General features: G+C 42.0%; 1 protein-coding gene across 3 annotated transcripts in view; it reads right to left on the minus strand.

Annotated features, from left to right (window-relative positions):
• Nucleotides 1–20,979, minus strand: part of LOC109983706 (mannosyl-oligosaccharide 1,2-alpha-mannosidase IA) — a 201,645-nt gene that overhangs the window by 25,985 nt on the left and 154,681 nt on the right. For all 3 annotated transcript variants that reach the window (XM_020633533.3, XM_020633534.3, XM_065958216.1), the window contains exon 5: nt 46–140. In XM_020633533.3, coding sequence (XP_020489189.1) covers nt 46–140 — 95 coding nt within the window. The remainder of the gene's footprint in view (nt 1–45; nt 141–20,979) is intronic.

Consider the following 20,979-nt stretch of genomic DNA (forward strand, 5'->3'; position numbering starts at 1 on the left):
CAGGATGAAGGACGGTTGGAGGTGAAGGCTGGTACTGAGACTCACCTCCCCAGGTTGATGACTCCTCGGGGGATTCCTGTCGGAGTGTTGAAGGCAGGCAGCAGCTTCTCTCCCAGCTCCAGTGCTTTACTCTTGAACATCTGCAAAGACAAAAATAAAATCGGTTACTAGACAAGCAACGTGCATAAAACTTGTGTGCATGTTCTATTGTTACTTTTGTCTTTAACTTTAACAATAATCCTAACAGCTATATAACTTACAAAGAGCAAAACAGGGCCCGTCATCTCGTTCAAGCTTAAAAATAAATCACTGTCACAGCCAAGAAACCACAGGCCTGCACACATTTCCCTTAGCTCTCCCTCTAAAGCTAATTATATGAAACATAAGGCCTGCTCCAACAGAACCCCAGCCGGATTTAAAGCAATTTCACAGATGTAATCTACAACAGTCCATTTAGAGCTCCTCTTTCTGCCCATCTCCAACCAGCCAGTCTCTGAGGCCAAGGCAGACGACAGATTATCAGTCACAAAAAATCTCCACAAAGCCGTGGGAACAATATTTAGAAAAAAACAAAAAGAGATTAAAAAAAAAAAAAAGAGTGGGGGTGAGACATTGAAATTTGCACAATGAGGAATTTCTAAGGAGACAAAAAAGGGGGTTTGGGTAGCAGAGCAGAGGCGGGAAGAAAAAAGCAGATAGTCGTACAAGAAAGCTTTGAAGACAAGAGGGAGTATAGAGAGAGTGATGAAGAGGAGACAGACGTGGTAAACACAGAGGGAAACAGAGTCTAGACGAAAACAAAGCACAGTCAGAGAGAGAGAGAGAGAGAGAGAGAGTGAGGCAGAGATACAGAGCAGTGACTCAGCAGATATATTAAGGGCAAAGAAGAGAAAACAAAGACAACAAATGCTATAGAGACAGATAGAAACCAGAATGTCTGAAAAATAAGGACTCTGCTTTTACCTAAACAAAGTGAAAACATGTACTGCTGTGTCTTCACTGAATAAACTCTGCTGCGTGTTGGGGGAATTATTTCCTTTAGACTTCCTTTTTCCCAAAACACATGAATGAGTGAACACTCGCGTCGCTGAAACTTAAAAAATAAGTCAATATGAGATCTCACTGTTGTGCTTAACATGCTTTATTTTTAAGAATCAGAAATACTTTATTAATCCCAGGGGGAAATTCGACGACAACAACAACAACAACAACAACTAATGTATGAGATGCCTACGCGAGGGGCAGGATGGGATCACTGTCCTGCGTTCTTAGCTGTGCTCAGAGGGAGATTGTCTGATCTACACCTGAACTGGAGACCCTCCTGTTCCAAGTCCCCACAGACTGACCTGCTGCTGCTGCCCCCTACTGAAGGCAAGTCAAGCCTTAAAAAAAACAAAAAAAAAAACATATTCTATTCACATTCTTCTATCTAGAGCTCCCAGCACTGTGCTTTCACAGAACCTTTCTATAACAGAAGGAGGGGATCAGAGGAGTGCTACACACTCACTTGGATAAAACAGAGCTGTCTCTGAATAATGTGCTACACTCCCTCTCCTGTCCCCTGGCTCTCGGCTTTATCAAAAGGCACACTAATGACCCTCCGCCTGGTCCTGGTTCTGCTCTGAGGTCCTTTCTCCCAACACCACCACAATCACTGCTGATGCTTCTGTAGAAACCGGCCCACAGGCACACACACACCAACAGTTCACACACACACACACTCACACAAAACCTTCCCTCAGTTGTCCGTAGCGCTTCACTTCAGGGCTATACAATACTTTTGTTCTTGGAATCACACAACATCTGAACACATGCAAACTATGCCTGCATGATTTTTGAAATACTCGATGTGCTGCTACATTGTTCTAACGTATACAGCTGTAACAATATGATATGCAGTGAACTAGCAAAGTACTTTTACTTTTCGTCCCTTTTTTATCATAGCGATAGGACAGTGGATACAGCCGGAATTCAGGGAAAGACAGTAGGGAATGACGTGTGGGAAAGGAGCCACAGGTCCGCTTGGAGGACCACAGCCTCCATACACTAACTACTGCGCCACCAGCGCCCCTCTCTTTAGGCATTTGTATTACTTAATTTTATTTCTTTTAAAATGTGCTCTATAAATAACATTCATTTGATTTGATGTTGTGATAAGGATGAAGTGTTTTATTTTTTTATGCAGCCATAATGTTGAATATGCAACACATCATGTAGCTGACAGAGAGAACGCAGGGCGGCTGATTATTTAGAAGTAGTTTATTCATGTCTGCTTGTTTCTAAATGACTTGATTAATTAGAGTAAAACCCTTTAGGCTGACATCTGCTCTGTGATTTACTGTACGCAGCACACAGGCTAAATGAAGGGCCGTGTTCATGAATCCGTCTTCACCCACACACTGAGATCCTCTTCATCACGTCAACGCCGTCACTGAAGAGCTTCTGTAATCCCACTGTGTGTGTGTGTGTGTGTGTGTGTGTGTGTGTGTGTGTGTGTGTGTGTGTGTTAGCACTGCTTCTTCGTCTATCTCATAATAATGAAAAGATATCAACACATTCCAAGATAAAACATTTCTTCTTCTACTTCCTTTTTTTTTGTCTGCTCAGATGGAATAATGGTGCAACTTTCAAAGTCCGACATTGATCCAGTGTGACAGCCGACAGGTCGCTCTCTTTCCCTCTCCCTTGAAGTTGCCTGCAGGACGGTGACAGCAGGCCGGACACAAATGGCTTTTCTATCAGCTCTTAACTGCTGAAGACACACATCGGGCACGCAGTCGACTCTCCCACCGCAAACATCAGCGTCAGCGCCCAGAGGAGAGACACTTTGAGCAACATTTTTTAGGTCTGCCACTTCTGTTTACCCATAAAAAGTCTCAGTCCCACTTCAGGGAACACAAGGAAGATGGTCCAGTGCACTCTGTCATACCTGCTACAGTGTGTGTCAACATGTCTCAGCTTTCAATCTGGGTGTCTGAGTAACACATAGTTGTAAAATACCGAGAGCAACAGCTCGGCAAAGTGAGTTGTTAGTTTATTTAAAGCAGCAGGTTGGCATTCTGAATTCAAATGTTTGACAGTTTTCTTGCTAATTTTGATATGCTAAGGATGCGATAGTCTCCGATTTTATAATTTTTCAGTTCGGACAAGTTATTAGATAAGTCAATGCCCCGGATTGAGCAACTCTTCCAAACATAAACTTCAAACATTTTGTACTCAAGTTGGTTTTTACAGAAGCAGAGTTGACACACACCAAACACAAGGCTACCGGCATCCATTTTTTTAACAGGATTATTGCTTTTTTTTTATTGTTGCTTTCTTGTTTGACTTGAGTACCTGATAATGTTTCCTGTAATCGATTTACCTGCTCTGGAATGAAAATAGTACTCCTTAAATCCTTGTGACACAACATGAACTACAGTAGAAAATGTTCACAATTTTGAAGAAACATGTCACTCAGTATCACTGCTCGACTCACTGACATCTTTTTGTTTAATTTGGACAACAACGGAGCTCAATGGCGCGGAGGGAAAGATGTTTCAGGATTTGGCAGCATATCAGAAATTAAATTAATACTGATTGATACATTTCTGTTTGGTCTTTTAATAGCATTAGTTGACAAGAGGATAAATATACACTACCACCAGTCTTATCTTTGGATGTATCACAGCAAAGCGTCTTAATCATACAAAGGTTTCATTTGACTCCTCTTCATTATTCTCTGCTTGACATCCACTCTGAGCTAGTTTGTCTCACTTGTTTCCCTTTTTTCAACAGATTCAGGACACATCCTCGAGTCTGATTAGACATGTGACGGACACGGCGAATTCATAATGTGGAAGTATAATGACAAAGTGTGAGAGTGGTTTGAGCAGCCTGCGGAGTGCTTCATCATCCTGCAAACATCCCTCACTCAGTGTCACTCAGCCTGATTCCAATGTGTGCTTTTAATGGGAGAACAAAGCGGCGTCTCTTCTACAGCTGCCATCACCTCCTCTTTATTCACATTACTGAGGTAAAGCAGACAGAGATCCCGATCTGCTGGAGATGAGGAAGGCATTACAAGCAGCGGTGTAATGGAAAACATATCTGCAGATTGCTGCTGGTGCTTTCAAAGATTCTGTCCTCTGGTTCGAAAACACCAAAGAAGAGTGCATGCATGATTGTGGTCTGGCTACAAGTCCGTCACCGACTCGGTTATTTCCATGCAACCTGTCGGCCCCCGTCAGAAAAGTTTATTTGAAGTCACATCAGGCTCCTCTGCTCCAAAAATAACAACCAAATCTAAAAACTCAGCAGGTGACATTTTGAGAATCTTCAGATGTCAGAAGAAAAAAAAACGGAGTTTTCTTTTGACCATAAATAAATAATTCCTATTTCGGCAGAGTGTGAACATAGATCTGCAAACTAACCTCGTCTGCCTCTTTTTACTATCTCACACCGACATGCAGGACACAGTTATTTTCGCATCATTTCTCTCTTTGTCGTGAATGCTGGAGAAGCTTTCACTATGATCAAAAACACATCTCTAAAGCGTTGAAAAGGCAGCGAGACTATCAGCCCCGTCCACACAGAGAAAGAAGATACTCGTGCTTATATAGATATGACAGAAAAAAAACTGTTTTATCTGCACCACTGATTTATGCGTACGGTCTGCAGTGGTCATAAGGCTGCTATAGCTTATATTGCAGACAGGGCTAAAATAAAAAATCGATTTGCAGTTTTAACCTAGTTTTCTTCCTAAAAATATACAAATTACAAAGAAATAAACATAAATTAATAAAAGAAAAACTTCTAGGATGGATAAAGTAACCTACACTTCTGTTTAGGGGTTAAAGTGCAATCTGTAAACTTGTCTTTAAAAGTGCAAGATGCTAATCCAGGCTTCAGCAAATCTAAAGGTGAGGCAGAGCAACTTCAGCAAAATACTTGTCTCACTCTGTAGGAAGTAAACAAGGGGGGAGGATGTGAACTAAGGGGGCCCGAGGGGAACAACAGAGTAATTTAAAAATAAAAAATAATAATAATAATAATCATTTTCATTATTGAAAATCTTGATTTTGCACAAACCAGATTTATTGATAAAATGGATATATCACCAAGCCCTGAAGAAAGAAGGAATAATGACAGTCACCCAAAGCCCGAGGTGACATCTTCAGGTGACATGTTTGGTCCACTAAAACGAAAGTTGCTCGCAATTGAAGGGGAACAGAACAGACAAGGTCACAACTGAAGAGCCAGAAACTCAACAGTTGTCAGTGGATTGACAGATGTTGCAGCTCTGTGTAATGTTAATTATATCTGGTTGTATTTATGTGAATCTGCAAACTTTAGAAAACGTATAAAACTCTGCTTACAAAACTTTCATCTTAACTAACACAACACCTGCGGTGGTATGTCTGCAGTCTGCCGTGCGTGGGTGTTGTAGATTTGTTTGTGCTTTGTTATTCCTACAAAAACTTTTTCTTTTTTTTTAAATGGTTGGAGGTAACAAACATTTTTTTTTTTTCCCCCACACCCACGATCACACACATTCATGTCAAAAGATGACTGCTGCTGGCTGAAAGATATCTGAGGTGGAATGCTGACAGGGCCATAATAAGATGCTTTCTTCTCGCTGCTAGGTGACAAAAAGTATTTCTTTATAAGCTGCTGCTGCTGCTCCTTTGTTTAATTCATGTCTTAGTGGCATGCTAAGTATTAAGGTGCCTTTCCTTCTCTTTATTTTCACACACACACACACACACACACACACACACACACACACACACACACACACACACACACACACACACACTTGGTGCATTCATCGCTGATTGAAAGGAATATTACAAGTCTCGGCTTCACTCACCCTCCCAAATATTTCCGCTCTTTCAGCCTCATCTGACGAGACTGACAGGAGGTGACAGGAGGAGACCTTTTCTTGCACATTGATTTCGTTCTTCATTTCACAAGCGGCTGGTGCCGGCTGACTATGAAGCAGAAGAGTCTTAGGGTCACAGCACCTTCACTCAACTGTGTTTCAACAAGTCTGAATCTCAGCACCGTCAACACGGCTGCCTTTGAGCAAGCTGTCATCCAGCTTTTAATATTCAGCTCCACAGATGATGGCTGTATTGAGCAGCATTAGGGTGTAAAATTCAGATTAAATACTTGCAAACAAGCATGTGTTGTCTATAGTCCTGACAAAAGGAGGTCTGATGCTTAAAAATTAAAAAAAATACATTTAATTCAGTCTATTTTAGTGTTTTCTTAGCAAGTTCCTTTTCTGTTTTATTTTACTCCACAATTTGAACATTTTGTGCCTGCATCACATACTTCAACCACTCACCTGTCAAAGTCAGGTAGAGTGACAAAGATGTATCCAACACTGTCTGCAAGCTCAGTGCACAAAGTCCCATGTCAGCCCTCGTTCTTGTTGTCTGAAAACTAAAAGTACTCTGCATAATTTATGCAGCGTTGCATTGCCTGAGAGCGAGGAACGTGAACATGCTGAAGCAGATCCGATAAATTAGACATGAGGACTTCTCGGAAAAACAAACGCAGTGGTAAAATGGAAGCACCCACCAAAGCCCAAATTGGAAAAACAAACAAGTGGCGGCTCCTCAATCAAGCCCCAGCTGAAAAGGAGCGGCTCTAAATTAGTCCACATTACAGCTATATTGTTGAGCAATGTTCATCAACTCAAATGTTTCTCTCTCAAGTACATGAGCCGCCCACCTACTTCTCACCCCTCCCTCTGACCCATTAAACCGGGCTTATACAAATCATTTCACAGTTTGCTGACTGCTCCTTACTGTAGTATACAGCAGGCACAGTTGCTGTTATTTCCCTCAATGCAATGATGCAATTACTGTGTATATATACTGTCTGCCTGAGCTCAAAGCAGAGCCTTTACCCACAGCCTAATTACTATGAGCATTGAAGCACACTATCGTGTCTTCACCGCGTGTGTGTGTAAAATGCCTAAAGAAGAGCAAACAAACATTTCCATACGCAAAGGATTATGGATGCTTGTGGAGATGTGGCTGATTGCCTGTTGTTCACACAACTAGTTATTAGTGGTATATTTCAACTTCAATTTTTTCTTCCATATAGCCGTGGAGTGGCTTCAGTTTGTTTTTGGGAAACCAGGAAGTGCTGATTGTATCTAAAAATGATTGCTGTTTGCAATGCCTTCACTTTAATTAAATGTCAGTTATTTTCCTCTGATGCCAGTACAGGGGTGTGAAGCTTAAATATTGATATGGTGTTGAAATGTTATCCTTCAGCTTGGTCTTTTAATGTAATGAATAAAAAAATGCTTCAAATTCATTGTTTTTCCGAAACAAACTATGGGTAGTGGACATCCAGAAGATACTGTAATTCAACGTTACCACTTATACCTCCTAGCATCTGAGCTAACATTACTTTTGCACAATCAGATTGAAAAATGTTCTCTCTGTTGGAAGCTAATTCAGTTTAAAAAGTTTAAGCTAAGTCACTACAGATTTTCTAAGTGTACAACCAACTCCTGACTTTGAAGTAGCTAGCTAGAATCACTAACTTTGAATTAACAACCTCTCCTATCCTTCCTTGTAACATTAGAAAAATGTTATGTTAGCTCGGACATGATTGAATGCTAATATAAGCTGTCGTCTAGCGTTAGTTTATGGGTTAAGATATATTTTTTCATTATTTCAACAAAATGAGCTTTCTACCCTGAGCATGACATCACAGGAAAAGTGCAGGCGGGTGAATATAATGGATTTCAATATAATGCTCGCATAGGAATAATCCAAAGGGAGTTCATCCAACCCCTGTTCCACTGTTAACAAAAATACATGGAACTCGAAGAAATCCTGACAGATTTAAGGAACTGTCTTTAAGTTGCCTGTCAGATAAAATCATTGGGACAAATGTCTTCTCACGTTAAGAAATGGAAACGTTGGCACATCGGAACTCATCAGCTACCCATGTGCCTCACACTCCACACTGCACACATAAAAAATAAAGGACACTTCTGACACATAGCAGTACTCTTACACCTGTTCACACATTGATGGATGTCATACAAGATCAGTCTGAGCTGTAGCATCAGAACAGACATACCCAGTGACCCATCAATAATTCAGCCTACAATTTTTCCAAGTGCAACAACCTCTCCACCGTCATTACGGTGGAGGGAGAACAGGAAGAAGTCAGGCCTGATGGGATGCAGAGAGAAAGAGGAGCAGTGTTTGGAAAGGATGTCAGGTCCACTTCTCATTAGGGGCCATGACAAAGTCTCCCAGGCCCTGTGTGGGAAGACAACAGGCACCTCCCGGCCCACTAAGCCAGACAGAAGAGCTAACAGGTAGCGTTCTGTGTGGGCATCGACAACACTCCCCGGGAAACTGCAGAGAGTCTAAGGGATCTTGTTAAAGTTGAAGAGAGTAAAACTGTCTGAGACTGTCAGCTACATGCAAATGGCTGAGACAGTGCAAGACTGTGTGGGTGATGGATTAAAGTTTTTTTCTACTTAACTTTTTTGTTCTTAGCTGTCAGCATCTTGCAATCACCAAAAAATGTTACATTTTTAAGCCCTACTAGATTCTTCTTCCAGAGGCTGCACTGTTCAGTAAACTCCTCAGCACCTCTACTGCGCAGACCCTGGATGCAGATTTGTAAATATTTAGCACGCGTCACTGGGATAGTCTGGATTCATGCTGGTCAACCGGAGGACGCTATGGAACGCTGTCAATTTGTCTTAACAGCATATGGTTTCCAATGCTAACAGTCATGTTTAGCAGCTAAAATATGTACCATCCTAATTAGCAAGAAAAACAAAAAGCACATCTTAGGTTGATGGGAGGGTCATGATGTTGACTTGGTCATAAACTGAAGGATTTCTGGGATCTTGGATATTACAATTCCTTCACAAATTCTTTACAAACCACAACTTGCCTTTATAAGCCATCAAGTCAATATTGAGATGTTTTAAAAGAAATGGACCTGGTGGTGTAACAATTGGACAGTCCAAGAATTTAGACTCATAAATAAGTGTTATTTGAACATTACAGGGATCAAAGGTAATTCTATTCAACCTCTGAGTGCCTTGTACATTTCCAAAGTTTTTGCACCGCTTCATCAAGTCCATTTTACAAAAGAAACCTGCAGAAGAAAAAAAAAATCTCATGTCAACTCATCCATTACATTTTGAGGTATTTCAGTCTTTACCTTGTGGTGAACCCACTAACAAATCAACAAAGCATATCTCGAGCTATGCTTGCCTCAAGAATAAAAGTCAAAAGTCAAAATGGAAACTCATGGCAGTTTGGAAAAAAACAGTGCCAACCATCACAATTCTGCTTGTGAAGACAAAAAACAGATATAACAAAGAATCGCTGCCATTTACTTGTGCCCATAGTTGCCATAGTAAACACTAAAAAAGTTCACACAATATGATAGAATTATACCTACTGGTTTTCTACCATAATAAAAGGTCCACACCTCCTCCTCACAGAAAACTCTGTATACAAGACAACAAACATGCTGCAAATATCTGTAGTCCTTTCTCCAAACCAGATAAACATAATCTCCAAAAAAAAAAAAGCAAGAAGATTGCCTGAGAGTGGTTATGAGATTTGAAGAACACAATGCAAGCAGGGGGTGAGGATGAAGAGTAAAAGATAAAGCAGTCACAGCCTCAGTGGATACACACAGACACATTGAGGGTGAGGTCGGCTTGTGTGTGATGCTTTGACTGGGATGAGAGCAGACGAGGCAAGATGAGAAAGATCAGATTTGGGTTATCTGTGTGGCCTAGCGTGTATCTGCGGTTCAGTTGGTGATATGAGCCAGTTGTTGGTGGAGTGATAGGGAAAGAGAGGGGAGGGGAGGGGGGGGGGCAAAAGCTGCTGATGGCAGAGCGGCACTTCAAAGATGATCACATGCTTTTTCAAAGACTCGATTCAGTGAGGGATACAGCCGCTGTGATGGCATGCAAGAGGAGGAGAGGAAGTGAGACAGACAGATACTTGAAAGTGTGTTTCTGCCATCTTTCTCTGTCCACTGTCAACTAGAGATAATGTACAGCGAGGGGGTTAGTATTAGGGGCAGGCCCAGGCCCTTAAGGCCCACCCTTGACTCTGTGCCTGGTATGACACGTTCATTTCTGGGTCTGCAGGAGGATGTTTTGTCGGAGGTAAAAGGTACAGGAGTGTTAAAGTGTAGTGCAATTTAAAAATAAAGGCCCTTATTGTCATGCATTGCAGACCCGCACATGTCAATCTCCAAAATAAAGTTGCTGCTCTGAGTGACAAAACTCTATGTAATCTACCCTCCTTTAGAAAAATTAACGCCTCCATAATCACCGGGCCTCCATAGAGTCTGCAAAGAAAAGGCAATTCAGCTTAACACTGAGCACAGGCTGCGCAGCGGAGATAACCGCCATTCAGACCCACAAAATTTCACTGCTTTTCCTAGAAAATTGAATGGAATAAGACACTCCAAAAAAAAACTCCATTTCACAAGTTCTTCAAAAGGGGTGAGTGCAAAGGCAAGCAGCAGCTCTCTTGTTATATTGATAGACATTTCATCAGCAAGCTGTGAAGTCAAATATATTTAGAGGAGAGTAAAAAAAAAAAAGGGTTGATACCAAGGTCAAACTTCTTGATAAAAAATGGAGATACTGTGAAGAGGCAAATGTATTACCTGAGTAAAAGATATTTGAGATGGAAATATATACAATTCCACTGTACAGTACCTTTCGTCAGTGTGAGTTTCATCTGCCTCACACACAGGTATACTTGAGCTCAGACTGGTTGTACAATAAAGGTGTTACTGTGATGCAGGACTCATCTGGAGATGCAGAGATGGAAGGTTCTGTGGAAATGTTTTGACATTTGTAAATTAAGCACTGCCCATTCTCAAGGCAGAAGTGTCAGAATCTGCAGCAGACGGGACTGATCTGATGATTGTAAATGAGGAGGGGGTCCACATAGGGGACACATTCAGCTTCAGTGTCAAGCAATTAGACCCAGACTCCAAAAGAAAACTGAAGCAATTTTAATGAGTAAACAAATTTCATTCAAAAAAAACAGTTCTGACCTCTTGCAAATTTGCTGCAATCTTATATTTTCCCCATCTGTGCAATCATAACATGTTTTTTGACATTTAGCTCAGCCTCCCACTTAACAGTGCCTGAAGTGCCTTTTCATTTAAAATATCATTGCGACAATAATTTGAAGGTTTAGTTTTCACTGCTGCAGAGAAAATACAATCCCCTCCCATGAAGCTGGCTTGCATGTACATTTTTTAACTGGAGGATCTTCTGCATCAGTCCTCTGATGCTATAGATCTACCTCTTTAAGAAGAACCCCTTGCTGCAAAATCACCTTTAACCAACAAGCTGCTTGGTCAACAAGGTGGTTCTCGGAGAGCGGGGATTTCAGACTTTCATTTTGCTGCAGGGCCTGAGGTCAAGAGCACTCAAGTGCCCTTGATCGAGAATCCCGAGCTGCTGCAAGGTTGATGTTGTGCAACTGATCTCTGAACGTAATGACAAATCCCCTGCAGGCACCAGTAGAGAAATATAAAAAAGATGGAAAGAGAGAAAGTGAGAAAATAAGGTGCATCTGGTTCTATTGAGGCATCCCTTTTACACGACACTCTACATAAACTATCTAAAAAGGCATCAGCCATACTGTAGCTGTGCCTTAAGGCTTCCGTCTGCCTCTGTTTAGCGGCTCTACAGAGACATTGCTGATGACATGCCACATGCCTGTGATCTAAAAGGGGAGGTATTGTAGCCTATACCAAACAACACCCCTGAGGATGTGTAACATATGTTGTTATATTCATATAGATCTTCTTCTCGCATGATGACGGATCCTCTTCCTTCACCACTATTCACTGGAGTCTACCTCAGGGACTCACTTAGATGGCAATGCATTCTCCACTCTGATTGGCCTGGCATGCTTCCTGTTGCCGCGTGAATGCTGTTGCCATGGTTCTGGCTGGGGCTGTGCTGTAGTGCTCGCTATAGCTCCATCTGTCTCGGGTGTCAGCTGGGTAGAAGAAAAATGCAGTGATTCCACTCATTTTCTCAACCAGGGGGCTAGATCCTCTGTCTCCGCGCGGCAATGGCACACATCTCACACTATTCTCCATGTAAAGCTCAGACCCACAGCTCGACAGTAAAGGGGATTGTTGTCGGGAAGTTGGACGTGCTTCATCAGTTTTGAAGGCGAAATAATGTTAGGAAAAGCTGAGCAGATTTGCTTGAGTCCTGCCAAGAAGACCCAGGTGCAGGAATGGGACAGTGGGAGCGAGAAAAACAAATAAATACAAGGAAGCTATTCCGAGCCTGAAGAGGAAGGAGGTCACTCATATCAGCAAATGGTTAAATCGGCTTAAACTTCATAATTGAACTCCTCTGCCAAGCTGCTGCTTATTCTTCATTCCAGTACCCCTGTATCCACATGACAACTCCCACTATTCCTTCTATCGCTGCAAACTTTCTACATCATTTTCTTTTGTACATTTTAAAGTCTTGACATGGATTGCCTGAATAATTCAAGTTGGAGCATCAGAAAATAGCCAGTCCAACATGGCAGTCAGTGTAACAATGCTGCAGTACTGACAGTACTGCGTGCCCACTGAGGCAATGCCAGAGCACAGCCATGCTTGAAGGCATCGGGCTTGTTGCTTTTCCCACCTGAGATTAGCTCCAGTGTAACTGTGGTCACTGGCCCTGAGCCGTCTCTCCTGGAACGAGCCAACAGGTCCATTTTTCTTTTTGCTAAGGATGTTGTTGATTTTGTGCAAACATGCTCGTGTTGCATTGGATTTGACACGTTGGGCTTAACATATGGACACGCCTTTCAAAGCAGACCCCTGAGCAGAACGTGAAATGACATTACACCAGAGGAGGAATAAGACAGCTACCAGCATGACCAGCCGCATCAAGAAACGTGATTCACTTCTGCAGGATTCGATCACAAGAACACGGAATATATTTAAGGTTAAGACTCTAAGACGCCGGGGCGGAGGATTCTTACAAGACGTTGAGTAATGGTGTCTGATATTCCCCAGACCCCTCGGTGTGCGAGGCCCCCGGGGTCATCTGAGGGATCCCTGTCTTGCCATAAAATGTCACAGCTCATAGATATTGCATGGGCCCTGGCCTTTTGATGCTAATTAAATGTTACCGCTCACCATGCGCCAACATAGAGAGGAAGTGCAGAAATAGAGGGAGAGGAGTGGGAGGATGGAGGAAGGAATGTATGGAGAAACATTTGTATGATAGTGAGGTATAAAGGTGATACAAAATAAAGAAACATGCATGCACCATCGCCTACGCATTGACTGCTTTTATAAAAGAAGAACATGCACGCCTACTTTAGACCTTTTCAAGGCCAGCTGCACGTGACACACAGTAGAGATGAAAATAGGTGTGTGAGATGCATGTCTTAACATAAAGTACATAACCCTTTACACTACACTGTGAGGCGCTGTGGAAAGACTTAATTTGAGTCCATCTCTATAAAAGAAATAGCTCTGACCTGAGAATTGTAAAGGGGCTCACACTGTCGCAGGTAACTAGGCCCTGGAAAAGATGGATTTGCAATAAACACATTCTATTTAGAAAAAAAAAGCAGTGTTGACCTCTAGTAAATGTGTTGCTATCTTATTTTCTCCTAATCTCTGCAATCAAAGCGTGTTATTTGACATTTACCCTGGACTCCCACATAACAAAATGTGCCTTTCCATCAAAAACGTTTGCTGGAATCTTAATGTGAATGTTTTGTTTTCACCGCTGCAGAGAAAATTCCTATCTTAAAGCTTACTAGCAGGTTCATATCTCGATGGAAAATCTCGCAGATCAGTCCTCTGGTGCTGTAAATCCACCTCTTTAAGAAAAAAAAAAAATCCCTGTACTGCAAAATCACCTTTAACCAACAAGCTGCTTGGTCAACAAGGTGGGTCTCAGAGAGCGGGGATTTCAGACCTTCATTTGGCTGCAGGGCCTGAGGTCAAGAGCACTCAAGTGCCCTTGATCGAGAATCTCGAACTGCTGCAAGGTTGCTTTTTGTGCAACTCATCTTCGATTAAAACGACAAATCCCTTACAGGCAACAGTAAAGAAATGTATTAAAGATGATAAGAGTAAGGGGATAGAAGCATCCCTTTCATATAACACTCTAAACCCTCCTAAAGGCTTCACTCATAGTCGTTGCCTTGAGGCCTTTGAATCCATGAACTAAATAACTTGTGATATTTCTGACACTCATGATGATGATTGAGGTAATGGCAGAAATAATATATTTTTCAGGTACATGGGATAATTTAATATTACAGATGGCCATCTCAATTGACAGTAGACACAGCACAATGTATTGCTACTGTCAGGTGTAATAAATGGTGGAGGAGGCGACGCAGATCTGCACGCTTTAGCTCAACTCTTACAGGATTTTTGAAGCTGATACAAATACTGATGTTTGTTGATTTAAAAAAAATTCAAGATATCTGTCGATAATGATTTGTTCAAACCTAATCAGACACTCCTCATGTGATCCGTTAGCTCTTTTTGGTGACCTCTTTTGTATGCATACTGAATGTCCCAATTTTACAATGTAAAATAAACTCCATGAGGACAATCGATGGAATGGTGACAATATTTTTATCACCTCAAACCTCGTTCGGCTTTGACTGATTTCTTGTTACTTAGCAACTGACATATGCACAGATATGTCTGCAATAAGATGAGGTCGGCTGAGTAATCTGCCTGACTCGAATGCAAACACTTCATTAAACACATAAAACTGAACCATTCATATGGTTTTGATGTATGGTTAGGAATCTAAGGAGAGTTTAAAGGGTGAGTTTGGAATCTATTAAGTGGCAAGGGTCTGCAGGGGGGATGTGCAGTAGTATGTAGTTCAGCTTTAAGAAAACCCTAAACAATATTTAAGATGTGACTCTACACAGTTGTATGCACCAGGCCCTAAATTCAAAGAAGAAGAGGACAAAAGAGCACAAGAAAAGAGAGATTGGTGGCTCCACACAACAAATGCAAGGCAGCAAAATATTCCAGAAAGCCTGTTTTTGAGTGTGATGCTCTAAATCAATATCCTCTCTGCAACAGTAGTATTTTTCAGCCTGGTCAGATTTAATATATAACACAGATATTTTTTTTTTTGACGGTGAGCTGCTGGATAGGGAAGGAAAAAAAACTCTTAAAATCTCCAAACTGTGTAAATTGAAGTGACTGTGACTCACACAGAGAGGCTATGGACTTGAAGCTAACAGGCTAACACCACCTACCAGCATGCAACCATTCACAGGCAGCCTGCCATCTGTGAGGAGCATTACTGCTCCCTCACTGTACTCAGCTCGGTGTAGAAATGTGCACACAAAGAGGAGCTGACACTGACCAGCAAGACCGAGCCTGAACACCACAAGGCCACCATCGGCTTGCTGCTCGGCTGAGAGACAGCTGTTGATCGCACCGAGAGGTCCTCAATCCATTAGACAGCCTAACACTGAGCTAGTGCAAAAAGTGTCTGACTTTAGTTCTCCTAAAAGTGTGTGTGTGTTTGTGTTTGCTCCGCGTGTTTTGACTGGATTTGTCACATCTGAGTGCCGCTGCCGTTCTGTGAATCAGAGGTTAGCCCTGGGTTGGGAGTCAGATGTTTAAGTGTTGTTTATTGATGCGGATAAAACAATCAGCTAAACCCAGCGCTACATCACCAACCTTTGTGTGACAACAGAGCAAATTCCTGCCAAGAAGTGTCAATATGTTTTGGCTACATTTTTTGGAACAAAAACTTGATGTTCTTTCCTGAGAAATTGCTTCTCTCTCCATGCCTTTAGTAGTTTCTCTGTCTGTCTGTGTCTGTGTGCATGCTGCAGTCCTGCATGAATTTTGTAGTCCTGTGTGTATTCTGTAGTTTTGTGTGCAAACTGCAGTTTTGTGTGCATTTTGTAGTTCTGTGTGCATGCTGTATTTTTGTGTGCATGCTATAGTTCTGTGTGCATGCTGTATTTTTGTGTGCATGCAGTAGTCCTGTGTGCATGCTGTAGTCAAGTAATGTGTCGTCATTTTAAAAAATGCACTGCACTCCTGAAAATGTCCTGACATTGTTCGAGTGCTTACACGCGACCATTTATGTCTTTGAATCTTTTGACCTGAACTTTGGAAATCAAGTAAGCCAATGAGTGGACACAGCAGGTAAAAGTCTGGAACATTCACCTGGAGTGAGTGGGTGGGGTTGGTGATGTTGTTCACATTGATCTGAGTTTCACTGCTTAATGCTCGTTACTGCTCGTTTCAGTTTTCAGTATGGGTGTACTCTACTCTTGCATTTATTTTATATATAAAGGTGCTTCATTTTGTCGTATGGGTGTCGTATGTGTTGACGCAAATGTTACATATATTTTGGAGTCACACATTCGTGGAGTTTTTTCGTTGTTAAATTGAAAGCCAATTCATTTCACCTTTAAATTAACAAATAAAATCGAATCAATATTACAATATCAATATTACTTTATGTATGTTTTCTCTGCATAATTGTAAATGAGGGTCACCCTCAATGATCTCTCCGAGAACTTAAATAAAGGTTGATGATGATGACATAACATTCAAGTGTGAGGGACATTATTACAAAGTTCTAGTCCAGTGATGGACGTGTTTCTCTCTTTGACTTGTCGGCACCAGTCAGTGCTTGGTGTGAAAGTCACCTTGGTGCTGTTATCTCACTTAACCAAGCTAAAGTCAGCAGTAATCAAAGGAGCGCTTCACACAGACTGCCATTTGTTAACATCCCAACATGGCCTGGGTACCGAGGCTTTGTTGGGACAAGTCACAGGTTATGTCAGTGTGAATAAGCCTGCTGTCCCCACACAGGTTGAGAGGACAGGCTGCTGGTCAGCTTGTATTAATTTCAGAGTGCTGCAGGGTCTCACCGTGTCCATGCTGGTGACAATAGCAGCGCCCAGGTGTCTCCTGGGAAGGTCTGCTGTCACTCCTGCCACAGTAATGTCCACACAGGGAGCTTAACATTTATTTTTCTTTTCTTTTCTTTCTGTTCGACTGCACCTGGCTCTGCTACCGCTTACTTCAAACAGTGCTGGCATGTGAGAGGAGCTCACCTGTCTCTGTAGGAGTGTGTGTGTGTGTAGCGCCTGTGTGCACCTGGTGGCAGATGTGTCACATTGCGAGGGCAGCGAACGACTTGGCAGCTTGAGGACTGTCTCAGCGAGGCTCTATGTGTCACTTTCTTTTCTCTTTCTGTCTTTGTTTCTCCCCTCTTTGTGTGACTTTTCACACCGCTGGTCTACCAATTTGCCACCGCCTCAAACATCCCAATTAGCAGACAGACACAGAAACAGCTCGTACCAAACTGAAAAAGTCAAGAGTAGAAAACATTGGAGAGCCCATTGGAGGTGTGAATTCAGCGGCGTGTGTGGACAGGAGAAGCTGTGTCACACATGGACGGCACATTAAAGTGGCCCGAGGTTCTGACTGCAACTGTACCCGAGAGTGCAGCGTCACATTTACAGCATTATGATGTCAAAAATAAAGTTATTCTCCTTTTCTCTCATTGTCAGTTTTCCTTTTTTTTATTACCGTTCTCTCTAACAAGAGGAGCTGCTCATTTGGTTCTAAATATTGTACATGAGTTTTTAACACCTCAGTACCTCCAGCACCAGTTTCTTCTTCTTTTCAATTTGTTATTTCTCACCGCAGGATTAGGTTACATTAAGTAATCCTCGGAGAACTATTGGAGCACTTTTAAATTCAGTCAGGCCAAAAGTTATTGCAAAGCTGACAAAACCTGATAAAGAGAGGTGAACTAAACCCATTCAGTCAAAGTCTTGAAGTACTTGGGTTTAACTTGGTAAGTTTTTTAATCGACTGTATTTAAGAGACATGCAGACGGCATACTTGAATTTGCAGTTTCTGGAAAACCCGATTGATGAGGTAAAATAGGATATATTGATGCTGAAGGGTCATAGAAGCCTCAGTAAAAGTACAAACATACAAGACAAAGCCAAATCAATACTTGATTTTTGGCACTGATACAAATAATGATATTTAATAGTGCAATAAATGCAATATAACTGTCAGCAATTTTGCATGAATGACCTTTCTTGATGTCAATCTTTGAGTTTTTAGTAGTGCAGACAAGTACACTCTGAGCTACCTGGACTCACTCTTTTTTTGCAGGAGACCTTTTTGGATTTAGAGGAAAAAAATCATATACTTCTCAATCTACATCGATGTTACTCGTAATTCTGCAGCCACAGTCCACATAACAGAACTCTTTCATAGCTACTTAATTAATTACAAGTGACTGATTGAATTAAGAGGTTCTGATGCTGCTATGGTGGAGAGAAGTCAAAAGGTCTGAGGTTATCTGTAAAGGTATTTTACATGATATAGATAGATCGATGCAAAGATATGTAATCCTACAGTGAAAATGCAGAACTTGTATTTTTGAGTATACTTTTTTTATTCATCCTCAGAAAAGAACTGAATGTAGCACCTGTTTTTATTGTGAAACTGCTACATGGGTAATTGATCTGAATTCCTCCTCCAGCTTCCAGCTCATCACACAGGAGAAATAGCCTTAGAAGTATCGGAGGATAGGGTCAAAAGTTTGACAATATGGAGAAGCATGAGACAGAACTCGGAGCGTTACCTTGAGCGAGTGCCAGACTCGATGTCCATGCTCTGTGGGCAGAGTGTGAGGATATGGACGCTGCCAAAGCACTGTTTGGCACCAAAAGAAAGCACTACCCAGCCCCACTAACACTGGCTCCATGCCCAGTTCACTGCTCGCCTTTACTGGTTTCAGCCAGCTTCTCTTCTTTGACGCTGTGAGGATCTTTTCTCCCCACGAAGGTCTTACAGACAAATCAAGACATGTTCCCCCCCCCCACTGTGCTACAACACAGGTTAACTTGATCAATGCAATCACAGCGCTGGAGACAAAATCACACTAAGATGGGGCTCATTAAGGCCCAAATTAGCATGCAGCTCGGGAGCAACATGATTGGCTCTGATTGATATCATTATGAGAGCGGTGATTGTGCAGCAGCAGCTCTTAGATAGTTGGCTGTAAAAACTAATAATCTCTTTTCTCAAGAAAGAGAAAGGAAGCCTTGACCTAAAATTTTGTGAGCAAGCAGCTGATAGGGGGTCGCCATGTGTTCAATTTCTGGCCGTAATGAAATGTCCTGCTGGAAGAAATTGTCCCAATCTCGGCCTCCAGAAAACAGTTTGGATGATGGAAAAGGAATTGGTAGAAAATGAGCTCAATGGGAGCGGAAAGAGGAGTGGAATTGGTTGTGGAGAATTGACGGGGTCTGGATTTCCCGATGTGGATGAAGCAAAGCGAGAACAGCAGCGATGCTTCCAGTTGGCGCCAATGATTTGATTACATGTAAATGACAAGATCAGGTGTGGGACGATTTTCATGTTCTACCTCATAATTTGAGCCTTGCATTGATCTATAACCTGCTCTCATGTCCGAACAGGTGTTGCATGTGCTTCCCAGGAAAGCGGAGCAGTGGAGGCTGGTCAACAGAGGGCGCTAGGATGCCGCCTCACCAATCCCACAGGAGAATGACACTGAATATAATTTTAAGAAAAAATGGTTTCAATACACTGTAGGTTATAGATACAAGTAGAGCTAGAGCTAATGCATTACACACCACCACCACAGGGAGGCAGCAGAGAAACACGTCCCATGAACTGAGACATAAAGAGCGAGTCATGCATGGTCACTGAATCAGAACATAGACTATTTATGAGGATGTATCAGAGGAGCGGACCAGGCTAGCATGAGTCAGCATTTTTAAGTTTGTCTCCACAAAGTAGAAAGTAGTAGAAAGTCTATGAAATAATAACTAGATTTTAGTTCACCTCTATTATTTGTCTGTAGATTTATCCTGCGACCTATGACGGTCCTAACCTGGAGGGATGGAGTTGATTTGAAGAGGTGCGGTTTTGACTTCTTAGAGTCCTGAAAATTTGCAGTGGTTCACCAAAAAAAAAAGGAAGAAATGCAGAACATTTATAAGGTAGAGCTCAAGAATGTGATCTGGAATGAGGAAACACACATGAAGTGATTGCAGTGTTGTCGGGGATGGTTGGTGCTTTTTAACAATCTAGAAAAGTGAAGTAGAGTGCTGCCACAGAGCATCATGGGAAATTTGGAAAACTAAGTGAAACAAAGAAGTAAAGGTTAGGGTAGACACATTCAATGACCGCCATGATATGGACACATTGAAATAAACACGCTTTGTCTCTCTGCTTCAAACACGCTGCCTTCAAAAGGGCTCGACTCTGAACTCTTCCTTAGTTCAGTAATGTGAATTTCTATGACAAATTTGGTGCATTTTAGTTCCATTATGATAATTTTTTGGGAAAAAAATCAAGCTTTTGCTGCAGTAATTATAAAAATGTACACTGTCACCAAATGAGTTCTAGTCCAGCTGCACAACCAAATGGTCCAATTACAGCTGCAAAGTAGATAAATTACAAAAAATGTGGCTACAGAGTACTTTGTCTCACACACAGAGCTGAACAAGGTGCACATTGTGGGACGGTGCGGCCTGTATGCTGATACAAACTGTCAGCGTTTGAGTTGAGCGATCGAGTTGAGCAGAGTTTCCGCCCTGTCAAACACCCCGTCCTATTAAGTGAATTCATCATTCCCATCTTAATGGGAACATTTGACTGACAGCTGCCAGCTCCAGTGGAGGGCTCATGTCAGAAAACACCAAAGTATTCATCACACAGTGTGTACGTGTGTGTGTGTGTGTGTGTGTGTGTGTGTGTGTGTGTGTGTGTGTGTGTGTGTGTGTGTGTGTGTGTGTGTGTGTGTGTGTGTGTGTGTGTGTGTGTGTGTGTGTGTGTGTCAGTGAGAGGCAGAGAAAGACGATGGAATAGAGTACGACATTGCTCTGTTTGGATGAACATCTAAGTGTATGTAGGTCAATTAGTCCG

The sequence above is a fragment of the Labrus bergylta genome, chromosome 8 (assembly GCF_963930695.1).
Source record: "Labrus bergylta chromosome 8, fLabBer1.1, whole genome shotgun sequence".
Taxonomy (NCBI): Eukaryota; Metazoa; Chordata; class Actinopteri; order Labriformes; family Labridae; genus Labrus; species Labrus bergylta.